Source organism: Asterias amurensis, chromosome 12 (genome assembly GCF_032118995.1).
Source record: "Asterias amurensis chromosome 12, ASM3211899v1".
Classification (NCBI taxonomy): domain Eukaryota; kingdom Metazoa; phylum Echinodermata; class Asteroidea; order Forcipulatida; family Asteriidae; genus Asterias; species Asterias amurensis.
Genome location: NC_092659.1, coordinates 8,971,550 through 8,986,558, shown reverse-complemented (window position 1 = coordinate 8,986,558; position 15,009 = coordinate 8,971,550). Strand labels below are relative to the sequence as shown.

At 39.8% G+C, this 15,009-nt stretch overlaps 2 protein-coding genes across 4 annotated transcripts in view; one reads left to right on the top strand and one right to left on the bottom strand.

Annotated features, from left to right (window-relative positions):
• The first annotated feature begins 345 nt into the window (after nucleotides 1-345).
• LOC139944878 (large ribosomal subunit protein uL2) lies at nucleotides 346-6,172 on the top strand. The gene is made up of 6 exons (XM_071942028.1): nucleotides 346-428; nucleotides 1,003-1,154; nucleotides 1,775-1,916; nucleotides 3,240-3,458; nucleotides 3,705-3,907; nucleotides 5,931-6,172. The coding sequence occupies exons 2-6, from the start codon at nucleotides 1,017-1,019 to the stop codon at nucleotides 6,003-6,005; spliced, it is 777 nt and encodes a 258-aa protein (XP_071798129.1). The 5' UTR covers nucleotides 346-428; nucleotides 1,003-1,016; the 3' UTR covers nucleotides 6,006-6,172.
• Nucleotides 6,173-6,315: 143 nt separating this feature from the next.
• LOC139944876 (uncharacterized) overlaps nucleotides 6,316-15,009 on the bottom strand; it is an 85,456-nt gene continuing 76,762 nt past the window's right edge. For 2 of the 3 annotated variants that reach the window (XM_071942023.1, XM_071942024.1), the window contains 3 exons: nucleotides 14,032-14,158; nucleotides 13,543-13,584; nucleotides 6,316-9,813 (listed from right to left, as the gene is read on the bottom strand). In XM_071942023.1, the coding sequence (XP_071798124.1) occupies nucleotides 9,646-9,813; nucleotides 13,543-13,584; nucleotides 14,032-14,158 (337 nt within the window). In that variant the 3' untranslated portion in view covers nucleotides 6,316-9,645. Of the gene's footprint in view, nucleotides 9,814-12,549; nucleotides 12,695-13,542; nucleotides 13,585-14,031; nucleotides 14,159-15,009 lie in introns of all 3 variants that reach the window. The other variant, XR_011787033.1, reaches the window with a different exon arrangement.

Here is a 15,009-nt window from a genome sequence, read left to right as displayed (position 1 = left end):
ATCTTTAATTTTCGCTAACTTGTTGCGCGCGCCGGGAGGAGCTTGACCTACCGACCTTAGACGTAGTGTCAAGTCTGTCTGACATGATTTATTTGTAAACAATTTTTAAATGAGCACAAATTTCATTGTTTGCACATCTGTAGTAAATTCAAACATCAAAAATCCACGACACAATGAATGCATGCTTATTTTGATCAATCTTAATCTTGTTTTATATTTTGTTCACCCACCATAAATAGCTGGTATTTCGCAGACTATTCTACTATTTATTTTGATTCTCTTACGTAGCAAATGACACAGACCATCCCGAATCAAGGCTAAAACAAAAGTTGAAAGGTCAAACTCAAAATACACAAGAGAGGGCGCTGTTATAACATCCGGGGTATTTTGGCAATGTTCGGTCTCTTCAACGTTGTGGACCCGTGAAAGTGAGTGTCAATGTGTTGAAAGACCTCGCAATAATCCCCCAAAATCATCACCATCTCTTCATTTTCCCTTTTTTAAGCACGATTATTTATAAATTAGTAGTTGAAGATCATTATTTATTGCTATTTGTTAGTAACGGACCTTTTTTAATTGCATAAAATAATGAATTTTATAACCATATTTACCTTCAACGTTAGGTCTAGTATTATAATAAACATTCCAAATAAACGAGTAAAACACTCGCCAAATTAATTAACAAACTAACAATATTGAAACAAATTAAGGAAATGTTATGCTTCATTTTACAATCTACGATGGTTATAAATTATCTATCTGCAATCGGTTTGGCCATATAAACAAACAAAAACGTACTCCCGCACAACCAACATGACTAACCCAGTTTGAGTTTCCAATTTCTTCATTCATTCAACCAGACCACTGCACTGCAGTCGTGCTTGTTTTTCCACTAGACGAATGCAAGTAAATGTTGCAATCCTCCTCCTGTCCAGTGTCAGTTATAATATTGTTTGTTCACCTGTGAAATGTTCATGCCTTTTTATTGTCATTTTTACAAAGAGTGATCTGCAGTCATGGGGCGCGTTATCCGTGGTCAGCGTAAGGGCGCTGGAAGCGTCTTCAAATCCCACAACAAACACAGAAAGGGAGCGGCTATGCTCCGCTCTTTGGACTACGCCGAACGTCGTGGTTACATCAAAGGAATCGTCAAGGTAAGTCAATTTCAAATTATTAAATAGAAATGCAAACATGGAAAAGATTGCAAGTGGCAGAATCCACAAAATATTGAAACCCCACTCTATGAATATGATTGCAGACAGGAGGGCTACCACCAACTCTTGCAATGAATCAAGTTAGAAAACTTACAAAAATCGTGGAGAAAATAATTTGAAGACGGAAATGCCAGATTGACGTAACCCCACACCAACGACAAAAAAGTGCTATATCAAACCCCAACCCATTCCCAACCCCCCCCCCCCCCCAAAATGAAACAAGAAAGGGATTTCTTCTTTGTCACAAAACTTTGGATGAGAGACTGTTGTTATTTTTTACTTGAACTTAAAGACCTTATGCATTGACGTCATCCAGCGGCCATCTTAGTGGAAAAACGGTGACGCACATATTTGTACGCGCGGCGCACAGGATTGGCCAATGAACAACCTCCTAGGTGAGGGGCCCTACTGAAATGACATCATGTGCATAAGGTCTATTGGGACACCTTAAACCCCCAAAATGTGTACTGTAGCTCTGGGTTGACCTAAATACAACTATCTATTTACAATTTATAACTAATGTCTATGATTGCCTTTATTTTATTTTCACCATCATATAGGACATCATCCATGACCCAGGTCGTGGTGCTCCCCTGGCCAAGATCCAATTTCGTGATCCGTACAGGTACAAGAAGCGAACAGAGTTGATGGTTGCAGCTGAAGGAATGTTCACCGGTCAGTTCATCTACTGCGGCAAGAAAGGTTAGCATGTCACAAAGTAAACTTGACAACAGGCCTTGGGCTATTGATGTTGCAGCATCGGGCCAGTAAACGGATGACTGGAAAAGTCCGGTGGTCTGTGTTTTTTAATTGAAAAGTAAAGGCCAAGTCATACTGCAGCGATAACGAAAAACGATAACGATGTAAAGAGAACGCATTCTATTGGCTGAATTGCTCCACGCAGAATATGCCCATGCTTATCCAACCAATCGAGGGCATGCATGGTTAACATTCTCGTTTTCGATCTCGTTATCGAGGCCTGTGTGACCGGGCCTTAATACCTCACTTAGCCTGAACATCTGACGCCAAACTTCGAGGCTCGTGAATTACGCCAGAAAGTGGCCTCAAGCCTGTGTCAATATTCTGATGGTCATGTGGTATGGATGTACTGTTGATCGCATATCATTATATGGATGTACATGTACTATAATTCATGTATGTTGTATCCAATGATTTCACTGGCTCTGTAAAACCAACACCTATCCTTTTCCTTGTTGATAAGGACAGGGGACCAGTCTTTACCTCACTGTGTGTAAAATCTTAAAGGGAAGGTATAGGTTTGGTAATCACTCGTAATTGTTTCGACTTGTTTTATTTTGTTAAAGACATTGGACCCTTTCGGTACAGAAAAAAAAAAAAAAAGTTCACAGATTTACAAATAATTTACAGGGTTTACAGAAGGTAATGGTGAAAGACTTCTCTTGAAATATTAGTCCATGAAATGTTTTACTTTTTGAGAAAACGGTAAAACAATATAAATTCTCGTTAATGAGAATTACGGATTTGTTATAAACACATGTCATGACACGGCGAAACGCGCGAAAACAGGAGTGGGTTTTCCCGTTAGTTTCTCCCGACTCCGATGTCCGATTGAGCCTAAATTTCCACAGGATTGTTATTTTATATATAAGTTGTGATACACGAAGTGTGGGACTTGGACAATACTGTTTACCGAAAGTGTATAATGGCTTTAAATGGCCCTCAAAAACCGCACAATTTTCCTTATATTATTCTGTTAAATATTAACTCTGCATGCCAATTTGTGAAGTCAAATTTGTCACTCCACAAAATGGCCGACCGTGTTAGTTAACAAATTAAAGGAAAACCACGCAATTTTGAGGCGTATATGTGTGGATCATTATATTCTACTTTTAAAACATCTTTCCAACCATATATTGCATTTTATAATGAACAGTTTCAAACGCTTTTCATGGACCAACTCTCCCGATCCAAGTGAAAAGAAACGTGAGTGCTCCAAAAGTGTCCACAATTAATATATTTTATTATTAACTGATCAATTCTCAGCTGCCCTCACCATCGGCAACGTCCTCCCCATCGGTGTCATGCCTGAGGGAACCATCATCTGCTCCTTGGAGGAGAAGACGGGAGATCGTGGCAAAGTGGCCCGTGCCTCCGGTAACTACGCCACCGTCATCGCCCACAACCCCGACACCAGGAAGACTAGAGTCAAGCTACCATCTGGGGCCAAGAAGGTCATCCCCTCCAACAACAGGGCCATGGTCGGTGAGTAGAACGGTTTCCCTTAAAAAGCAGAGCAGAATGCTACACAAATTGTATCAGCTGCTACTCAAAAATTATGGTTTACTATATTAAATCAATAGTTATTGGCATTCAGTGTGCACAAAATAAGTTCAGTCTGAATTTCTTGCTACATAAATAATTGCTTAGCGAAATCGTTCCCTGCATGATATGGGGCCATGTTTGTGGTAAACGTAAGTTAACTCCAAGCTTTCATTGTCCATTCTACAGGAATTGTTGCCGGCGGTGGACGTATCGACAAGCCTCTCCTGAAGGCCGGCCGAGCCTACCACAAGTACAAGGCTAAGCGTAACTGCTGGCCACGTGTACGTGGTGTGGCAATGAACCCTGTGGACCATCCCCACGGTGGTGGTAATCACCAGCATATTGGTGCGCCCTCTACTGTCAGGAGAGATACATCTGCTGGTCGCAAGGTAAGAAATCGTGCCAAAGACAAGTTGCACTATTTTATTGTTTGTTAGCACAAGTGGGTTCTTGTGTTTTACAATGCGCAGGCATTTACATGCGCTTTTCCTGTCCGCTATTTCGAGTCAAAATGTATGCAAAGAAAGTGACTCCCAAAAAGGCGGAAAAGGCAGACGTGCATTTTGTGGAAGTGCGTTGAGCAAGTGGGTACATAGGCAGATTGTCTTATTGACCCATAACACTATTTGAAATGAAGCAGAGCCGTCAATAGGCAGATTGTCTTATTGACGTCTCGCACGATTTTAGACGGTAAACAATTTTGTATTATATTACTGTTGTTTGTTTACTGATTGTGTAGTTGTAGTCATAGCTTATGTTGTCTTTGCAATGATTGTTACATTGAGTAAAAGGAATTTGTCCTCCATGTGTGGGTTAATTTCAACTCCTGCTATATCAATCCATGCAGCTGTGTAGCCCGGTTCATACTTCCTGCAAATATGAATGCTTTGACGTCACAAACTTGCAATGAATAAATCGCAACAGTTGAACTGTGTTCAACTCGTGAGAAACATTCTCTGCAAAAACAGCCTTGTGACCTCACGCATTCGCAGGAAGTGTGAACCAATCTTTAGTCTATGCTGATATAGAACTTTCCAAGATTTTGTATTATTTGTATGATACCATTTTTTTTTATTGTACATTACACCTTTGGTCTGTGTTGCATTGCCTCAACTTTGAGCACTTAATTTAGTCTCTTTTTCTAATTTTCTTGTTTTTCTGCATTTTTTACTGTATTTTTATATTGTTTCTTCTTAGATTGTATCCTCTCTCTTTTCATAATGTGTAATGTGTTTTTTAATGGTTTACTATTTTAATTAGGCCTGGGCGAATTATTCGAATATCCGGTTAATGGCGAATAGGTTTTCCTATCCGTAACCGCGAATGCCTTTTTTTTCTTAACCGGATATCCGCATAGGGCGCGAATACCTATTCACAAACCGGATAATTCTGTAATTACAACCGAGTAACCGGATATTCTTTAATATCCGAATATCCGCGGACGTCGGGCGACAACTGATATGAATGTTTTGTCTGAATCCTTATGAAACTTCTATTAAGACAGCATAAAACAGCATATTATTAAGTATTTAAGTATGCTTACCTCCGTGAAGAGTTAAAACAATGACATTTCTGACGTAATTTGTTCAAAGATTACAAAAGTTTTCCTTCACGTAGAGTCAATCACGATCAAAAGAAAAAGCAAATCGCCATCTTTAAATTAGATCCGGTCATTTTTATGAATGAACCGAGTGACACTGTCTAAAACTAATATCGATCCGCCCATAAGATCTCATTCACAAACGAACAGCGCCCTCTAGAGGCAAAAAAAAATTTTTTTTTGAAATAGCGCTCTCTAGCGGCGAAAAAACTATTCGAATATCCGGTTAATTTCGGATAGTTGGCCAGCGGTATCCGAATAACAAAATTTCACTATTCGCCCAGCACTAATTTTAATTGTACATTTTCATGCGCCTCTCATCTGCGTTGCATTGCCTCACCTCACTTTTGAGCTTTTAATTTTGGTTGTCTCTTTTTCTAACTTTCATGGTTGTTCTCTGCATTTTTTACATTGGAATGTATATTTTTATTGTTTACTTCATGTATTTTATCCTCTCTCACTGTCCTAATGTGTAATGTGTTTTTAATGGTTTAATATTTAAATTGTACATTGTCATGCGCCTTTGATCTGCATTGCCTCACTTTTGAGCTTGTAATTTTGGTTGTCTCTTTTACTTATTATCTTGGTTGTTCTCTTCATTGATAACATTGGAACGTATATTTATATTGTTACTTCATAGGTTTGTTCTTAGTCATAATGTGTAATGTAGTTTTTTAATTGTTTTAAAGTTTAATTGTACATTTTCATGCCCATTTGGACAGCTTTGTCTGGAATTGGCGCATTAGGCCTATAAATAAATGTTATTGTTTTATTATACATCGTTAATCCATATTTTCCCTTCTCTCACTCAGGTCGGTCTGATCGCTGCCCGTCGTACCGGTCGTCTCCGTGGTACCAAGAAGATCCCAGTGGGTGACAAGGAATAGACGAGAAATAACATCATCAAACAGCCAATACATGTACACTGAACTGAATACATATTATTATAACCCATCCCATGCTACAACTGAATGGATGACTATCTACCGGTTTCATGGAACCATCAACTACTTGATATTTTGATTTTACCGGAATAAAGAGATCTACACAGTAACCTTTGGTGCGTACTAACTTGTGTTTATTGATGTGTCTATAGAACGTATTGAATATAACGTCACCATTCAAAAACCTGCCCCACAACATGGCATCTGTGATGGTGTGTGTATGTGTGCCATGGAAATCAAACCAGGAAAGCTGCTTGCTGTGTGCTTCGTTCATATACGCGACACGCGTTGAGACGCGCATGCGGTTTGCCCTATATGACGGCGACTCGTATCAACAAAGGGGTTATTTAATACGGTCTTTTTGGGTCTGCCTGTGAGCTTAGTCCACCTTCCATGAAGAATTTATGGCGGTTTCCTAAAAGGGTAGTGACCCATTTAAAAACAAAAAGTGATAATTTCTCACAGGGAGATGACTGTTACGAGAGACATGCCCATGTGCTGGAGATGGAGGCTCTTTTGTTCTGACATTTTCATTTATTTTTATTGGATTCTAGTGTGTAACTGTCCAACAATTGTGTTTTTCAGACGCATTGAGACATTGCTTGGTATCCACATCAAACCCATCACAACTAACATTATTGTGCACTGGTACCTTGTAGTTGTACCATTAGGGCCCAATTTCATAGAGCTGCTAAGCACAAACATTTGCTTAGCATGAAACTTCTTCCTTCATAAAAACAGGATTACCATCCAAATATCCATTTGTTGCATATTGCTTGTTAAGGGTATTCAGCTGTTGTTTGCTCATCCTGAAAATCATGTGGCAGTTTGGCTGATAATTCTGTTTTAATCGAGGCAAAAAAATTCATGCGAAGCACATTTTTGTGCTTGGCAGCTCTATGAAATTGGGCACTGGCTTGGGAAGCTTTATACATGGTTGAATCAGGCTCAAGAAAAAACATTCAAATAAAAATCATCTACACATGTTTATTTGCCTCAAATAATCAGTGATTTATTAAATTCAAACAGAAAAATAAATTATGCAGTGCTTATAAGAATGCAGAGTTAAATTTTTACTTTATAATACGCAAAATTAAAAACTCTTTCCACTTTTTCATATCTACAGTCATAAGAATTATTCAGACAAGACGTCTTCATTAATATTTTCTAAACACATGTAGTTAAGGCAATTTATCGATTTAATTTACGATTAAAATGTTGAGTCTATTTTTAATATATTCATAAATTAAGGCAATAACGCTTTTTACAGGAAGGTTCAATATAGTTCACATTTTAGTGATCACATAAGTTCACTGAAGTCGAAAAGTTAACAGATCCTGCTGTTGGTCGTTACCCTTATGAAAAAATGGCTGATGCCATGGACAAATGGTGTTGTTTTCCCATGGTTATGGGTCTTGTAGAAGTTGTGGCATGTGCTCAGAAAGTCTCTCGCTGGTTGTCTCTTTTGTATGAACCTTCACAGGGATGGAATTACTTGAGGCTATGTTCTCTTTTGCCCCTGTTTTGGTCTAAGTGCCCCTTCAAAAGTTTCCCACAAACCTTCAGTCCCCCCCCCCATAGGAAAGCCCTTTGCAAAACGGCCTCCCTTGCCCCTGGTCTTTGCCTTTGTGCCTCTTCAAAAGCTTCACAAAAACCTGTAGGTTTTCAGTAGACCTGCCCCTTGCCAAATAAAATATTGCCCTCTCAAAGAGGGCAATATTCCTGGTGGCAGTATGCTTTACTGCATCTTCTCACCCTTCACTGTCTGTTCGAAGGACTTGTATTGTGACATGTTCTGCTAGCTGCCTGGTATCTGATGAACTTTTAGAACTTCTACTTGTCTTGCATCTTATAACCTTTTCCAGTTTGAAAGGAATGTGAACACATGTCTTCTCTACATTTTCCTTGTAGCTCTCTCACCTCGGGTGGACCTCTGACCTTGTATACCTGGCCTAGGGGTTGGGAACTTTTTCATTTGTAAGAAAGACTCGTTTTCTTCTTTTTGTTAGCTAAACTTATTTAGACTTCTGATGTTGAAAGATAAAGGACAAAGCCTGCTAGAGTATTTTTTGTGAGTGATTGGAAGAGCCATGTTCATCCAAAATGTAACACTTTCGAGGGAGGGATCGGGGCGTCTCCAAAAGATAAAACCACGACACATCTTCAGGTTTTTGTTCATTTTTTTCGGGTTTTGACCTCGTACACGACCATTTCGAAAACACCAATGTCGTACCTTCCATTTTAATGAAATTGAAATTAGTCTCTCTTATTCACACAGCATTACATCTTTACAAGCGTATGCGAAAAACGTTTAAAACTATACACGTACATGTACACTTGAAGAAAAACGTTACATTTAGTTGAGACGCTCTACCTAAAATGTTATGATCCCGAGATCTTTACCCAGCTAGTCTTATTCCCAGTAGTAATGAATACAATTCCTAAACAATCTTATAAAGGGCACAGACTGTTCCCCTGGCCTTTTGGCACACCGAAAACTACACAATGATGCAAACAATGATCAAACATGACCTAACGAGAAAGGACTTAAACTGATATCGCAAGAAGTACTTGAAAGCACCATACCTTTCCCGCCCTCCGGAAAGCACCACATCTCTGGGGACCAAATTCACATTTTGACCCACGACTAGAGTATAAAATACGCTCCTACTTCCATCATCGTAGAGTCATTAAACTATATAATGTATAATAAAAAAAAACTAGTTAATTATCTCTGATGCAAGAATTACATATTAATTGGTATAAATATTCACACTTAAAAACACCTATATTTAATCAATACAACTATGCGATACATACAAGGGTCGATTTAAAAAGTAAATACAGTGTACGATCTTGTAGATGCGGTGCCAGTGGTTCCAACACGCAACTTTGCTTATAAAGTTTCTACTAAGCAAGTAATTGTGATTGACCATTGGCTTAAGCAGCTCTATGAAATTGGGCCCTGGATTTCACGAAGAGTTCCACTATAGTCTCATCTCGACTTGGGGAGTTTCTCGCCCTAACTTAGGACTAGCCTATACCCCTTAGGACTAGTCCTAAAAGTTAGGACTCCTAAACTCTTTGTGAAATCGACCCTAGGTCATTCAACCATTATACAATCAAACCCACAACACACCTTCTCGTCGTCATTTTAATGCATACTTAAAGCTTTAAATTTTTGTTTACTTTGGTCGAGTTCTACTTAGTCTTGGTTTTAAGACATTACTCAAGATATTGAGTTCACATACAATGATAATCGCTTCTCTGTTCGTCTAAGCCTAGTCGAAGATCCTTAAAGAAGACTAGGTTTGACTTCATCTGCTGCAGGTGTGGCAGGAGATTCTCTCCCCATACGGCGATCTGTGCAAAAACTTCTTATGATAATGATCTCTTTTGAATCCCCCTCCAGCCCGTGTTAACTTGCCATAATGGAGGACAGAGTATCTGGGGGACATTTCCCTTGCATCGACAACCCCCCCCCCCCCGATACCCTTGCATCCTGTTTATCAAAAGACACAGCCCACCAAAGTATTTGAACAACCCCCTTCCACACCTTCATTGGCCAACCATCAGGCCAGACCTAAAGTTTCACGGCCTCCTGGTATCCCTCGGGCGTGGTCTTACTGTTCACCCTGTTGGGCTGGTGGTTGTTGCTGGCCCCAGTGGCAGTCCTGCTGGTCCTGGTGTTGGTCGTCCTCCCGGACAAACTCTGCAAGCTTGCTAGTCGCTTCTGCAAGCCTTTCTTTATCTGTGACTCGAAAAAGGAACAATAATCACTTATTAGGTATACTCAATATGCAGGGCTACAGCTTGATCGCTGCGACATTATGCGTAGAAGTAAAGAACGTCTTTTACAACACTCGTAGCCATAGCCACAGCCGCTAATTCGGACACGGTCTGTCTCTAGACTGCCATAGGGCCGGTGACCAGGTAAAACACATGGAAAGCGTACACCAACCATAATACAACATACACCACTTGTTTGCAATTAATACTGACAATGCATGGATTAGTGTAGCACTAGGTATCCCAAAAGGTGATGATTTACCATGGGGGAGGGAGTGGGGAAGGGGTAGTTCAGCTTTTAGACCCGGCGAGTAGGGGGTGGTATCCAATGAGCAGGGCCCAATTTCATAGAGCTGCTTAAGCAAAAATTTTTGCTTAAGCAAAAAATTCATTGCTTAGTAAAATCAGATTACCGGCCAAGACTCCACTCAATTGTTATGTTAAGTAAACAACAGCTAAATACTAGTCATAAGCAATGTATATGGTATGACATTTTGGCCAGTAACATGTGTAAAATAAGCGAGCTATTTTCGTGCTTAAGCAATTTTTTTGCTTAAGCAGCTCTATGAAATTGGCCCCAGGGGGAAGCATGGGCAGCAGATGGCGGGGAAGCGCTAATGTGCTGTTGTTTCTCATATGAGTGTGCCCATCATCGACTGTTGGCCCTAACCTCTGCCCACACTTCTATACTGCGGTGAACTACCTTTATGAACCACACACCTGTTTCGTCCCTCTTGCGCAAGAGCAACCACCAACCAAAATGGAACCAATGACAAAAATGGAGTGTTTTGCCCTTCTAGTATACCGGTTTGGATACAACGATAAAATGGCTGTATCGGGGTCTTTGGTGCGTCATTTTGCTCCCTTCGTATGAAGCAATGGACAAACATTGATCGAATGATCCATACCTAAGGAAGGGTATTGACAATTAATTTGTGCCCTTCATCTCCCCCCCCCTTAATAGACCCTTCAGAACCTACCAACTCCAACACCACCACCCCTCCACCTCTTACCTCGCAGAGTGGTAGTGGTGAGACCAACAGTGGGTGTGCATTGACTAACAACATATTTGCAGCACAACAACAAAAAGCAAAGCAAAGCACAGCTAATTTACCCTCAACTTTTTACTCTCACTTGATTTTAAACATTCAAATAAAAATTAATTGGCCATAGTTTTTCTGGCTCAAACTTTCATTCTAATCTTCATCTTTATTGAGTTTACACTCAAAACATGAACGCCAGTTTATACTCAAACCATGAACGCAGCCGTAAAAACGTTCAGCCATTATTTTTCTAAACCCAAACATATACAGACATCAAGGTAGCGACAGCCAATCTCTCTAGACGAACATTGATTTTAACGTCTTTGATTTTGAATTGCAACCAAGAAATTGTAAACTTCGTAACTAAACGACAATACTTATTCTAGTGATTGTGGAATCAGCAGTTATCTTAGGATTCGAACCCACGGCATTATGATAGACCGATCCATTAAGCTCCGCCCCATTGCGTATTGACCAATCACAACGCAACGAAGGTCCGACAAATAAGGTCCGACATGTGTGCGCGTTTAGATGCGCGTATCATGGCGCGCGCGGCAGAGTTGTGCCATAGATATAAAATTAAAATAACTAGATCGGCCGCGCGTACATACGCGCCATTGCCTGTGTAGAAAAAGTTTTTGTTTGCCATGGACGCGGTAAAAAATTCACGTTCGAAAGGCGACGCGCGAAAATGAACACGGGAGATAGGCCTTTGACGCGCTACATGTCACGTGCTGACGGCAAAGAGTCACGTGCTGACGGCAACGCACAGAAAATGTACACGGGAGAGATAGGCCGTGTCCGAAACGACGACTTCGGCTACAGCTACGTCTAGATCAGCGCGTCTTCCAGTGTTGAAGAATAGGCAGACGCGCGCGATCTAGCCGTAGCTGTAGCCAAAGTCGCCGTTTCGGACACGGCCATAGGCAATGCATTGCCCATCTCCCATTGCAATGGCGGCCCCCATGCCAGAACCCGCGTATGTGCGCGGCCGATCTAGTTATTCTATTCTATATCTATGAGCTGTGCAGAAAGGCATTGGAGAGCCCCATGTGTTCTTGCTCACACGTGCGTCGTTGGCGGAGCCGACTGGATCGGTGAATTGTAAGTCCTGCAGCTAACCACTGACCACTTTGAAGCGTTCATTGACCAAGTAATGAAGTGCTTTTTAAATGCATCCAAGCAGCCATGGGTTCTACCGTAGAACCATTTGTTTCATCAACCGATAGAAACAAAAATGCAGGTATTTGGAATTTGTTGTCAAATAGGGTAAATAAACAGCAGTAGCGTGGAGAGTCTTTATCCCTTCCGGTAAATGAACAGCAGTAGCGTGGAGTGATTTGATTCCCTACGGTAAATGACTAGCAGTAGCGGGGAGCGATTTAATTCCCTCCGGTAAATGACTAGCAGTAGCGGGGAGTGATTTGATTCCCTCCGGTAAATGAACAGCAGTAGCGTGGAGTGATTTAATCCCCTCCGGTAAATGAACAACAATAGCGTGAAGTGACTTTTGCACATACAAGTTGTAAAGCTCACAAATTAAAATACCACGAGATACCACGAGAACCACCTGACACTGGGGAGAGGTGTGACATTAATGTCTAAAGCATAGATCCACCAACACCTTGCAATTATTGGATGCAAAGAATCCCTACCTTTGAAGTCGCCACCCAGGGGGACATTTTTTCATGAGGAAGAATTTGGGGCTCATATTTTAGCCACGTTTGTGTTGGGTGGGGTGAATCCAGCAGATCGACTGCGTTTTGTCCTGTCGGAATGAGCACGTACGATACTCCGGAGCTTGGTTTATAGGGGCGTGGCATGGGAGTTAAAAAGTAGGGTGGAGTGTTGCAGAAAATCAAATTGTTATCATGAGTTTTTGGAAGAGTAAAGTGAACTCAAATCCTCGAGGTTTCAACTGCAATTACATATTATATTCATTACAGCATAAACTTCCTTATATTAGGTGATCGCTTTTTTAGTGTATTCAATGAAGAACAATTTGATATTATTTTGTAGGGGATTTGTGGCGTTGTCAAATGACATAATCGTGACTTTGACCGTATTTCTGAGGGCATTTAAATTGCACTGTCATTCAGGTTATATAAGTGTTGTTTCTTGATTACCCATCGTACTTTTTAATGCTAAAGTGCACTTTTGGTAAGTTAAAATAATAAATACTTGAAATATTGTAGATGTTAAAGATCACAAGAGTTAGAACTTTTTTTTAAATGTCATTTGATGTTTTGGGATTTTGACAAAATTCGTTCTGGAATAGGTGTCGAATACAATGACATTTTAAGCCGTTATAGTGAGAGGTATAGAGACTTGATTTTGTTTCCCCACTTTATGAGTCTATCACAATTTGATCTCACTGGAGACCCTCGTTATAGGTGAACAAATCTTGTGATTCTAATGAATCTAAAACGATTACTAAAAATCTAACATTCAAACAATATTGAATTCTACATTCGTTGCAGCTAAAGCACAAGAAAAACAACAATGGTTGAAATGAATAATCAACCAAAATAACCCATTAACAAAAATATCGAGTGTTTTGGATTTAAAACATGACTTTTCATAAGTCGATGGTATTAAAACACGAAGAGACAGATAAATGAAGGCAAATAATTTAAAATTATCCTCACCTCGTCATTGAGTAAGCAGTACAGAATGAATATGAACACACCCTGCAACAAACAAATAGGACAAAACTTTATTTAATAGATGTTAAATTTGCATCGGGGATAAAGAATATATATATATATATATATATATATTTCCCATTAGCACTGTATACTCAATACTTTCCTGAGTCCTGTGAAAAAAAGGTGCGTCTTTAATAGGGTGCGTCTTTAATCCGGAGGTTGCAAGTTCGATTTCCGTTCTAGTCAATCTTCTCTTTATTCACCCAATTATTGCACTAAAATTAACCCAGTCAGTTTCCTTTGTGATTTGTTGTTTGATCGAAATTTGTAATAACCCTCGATTTTTCTTTTGAGACTTCAGAATCAACAATGAATTTATTAAATTTTGTCTTATGGAGCACTTTTATACAACGAAACGGTATAAGGAATCGTAAAAAAAAAAAAAACCACAACAGACAAACAAATGGTGAAGTATCAAATTGAACAAACCTGAAGAGAATTCAAGATAACGAAGATGTAGGCAAACACCAACGTATCAGCGTTGAACGATAGCAGTCCAATCAACCACGTACAACCAAGTAGAGGCAGGGTCAACAGTATGGCCCGTAGAGCAATCCTATAACATCAAATTAAAACGAAGACTGTGAAAATGCCTATTAAGAACAATATACAAATACATTGTTGAATGTGAAACCAGACTTTCTGCTGCTTCTTCGCACCCATACCATTTTGCTTTGATGAGATTTAGAACAAAGAGTCATTCCATTAGATTTATTTCACGTACTGCTTCTCTTTGGAACTCCTTGCCTGGGGCCAATTTCATAGAGCTGCTTAAGCAAAAAAATTTTCTTAAGCATGAAAATAGCTCGCTGGCCAAAATTTCATGCCATATACATTGCTTATGACTAGTATTTAGCTGTTGTTTACTTAGCATAACAATTGAGTGGAGTCTTGGCCGGTAATCTGATTTTACTAAGCAATTAATTTTTCGCTTAAGCAAAATTTTGTGCTTAAGCAGCTCTATGAAATTGGGCCCTGGTGCATGTTTCCCTCCATCCTACAATGTAAACTGTTTGAAGAGGAATATCAGATGCTACCTTCAGCTCCCCTGAGATATTTTCATCATAACAGTTTTTCTTTTTGTAGGCCGTTATAAAGAGTGACTTTAAGGCTTGTTTTGGGGCAACCTTCCATAGAAAAAAAAACATGTGCAAAATTATCTAGAGAGAGGTTTCTGGAGAAACCGTGTACATGAAACTCTTTCTATGAATTGTGATGGTTTTCAAATCAACATGTGGTTCAGAACACCCTGATTGAAATTTCGAGTATAAAAACAACGGTTCTCTTCAGAATCATCACTCATATATATATGCAGTGTATGTGTCACAATACTTACTACATAGCTAGACCGACTCCAGCAAAGCGAAGTGTCAAATCTCTCATGAGCAAGTTTGTGTTGACAAGTTT

Excerpts from the sequence above, each read along its gene's own strand:
- LOC139944878 (XM_071942028.1), top strand. The coding sequence starts at position 1,017 with ATGGGGCGCGTTATCCGTGGTCAGCGTAAGGGCGCTGGAAGCGTCTTC. Across the intron at positions 1,917-3,239 it reads CATCTACTGCGGCAAGAAAG|CTGCCCTCACCATCGGCAAC; the intron begins GTTAGCATGTCA and ends ATCAATTCTCAG. Across the intron at positions 3,908-5,930 it reads ATACATCTGCTGGTCGCAAG|GTCGGTCTGATCGCTGCCCG; the intron begins GTAAGAAATCGT and ends TCTCTCACTCAG.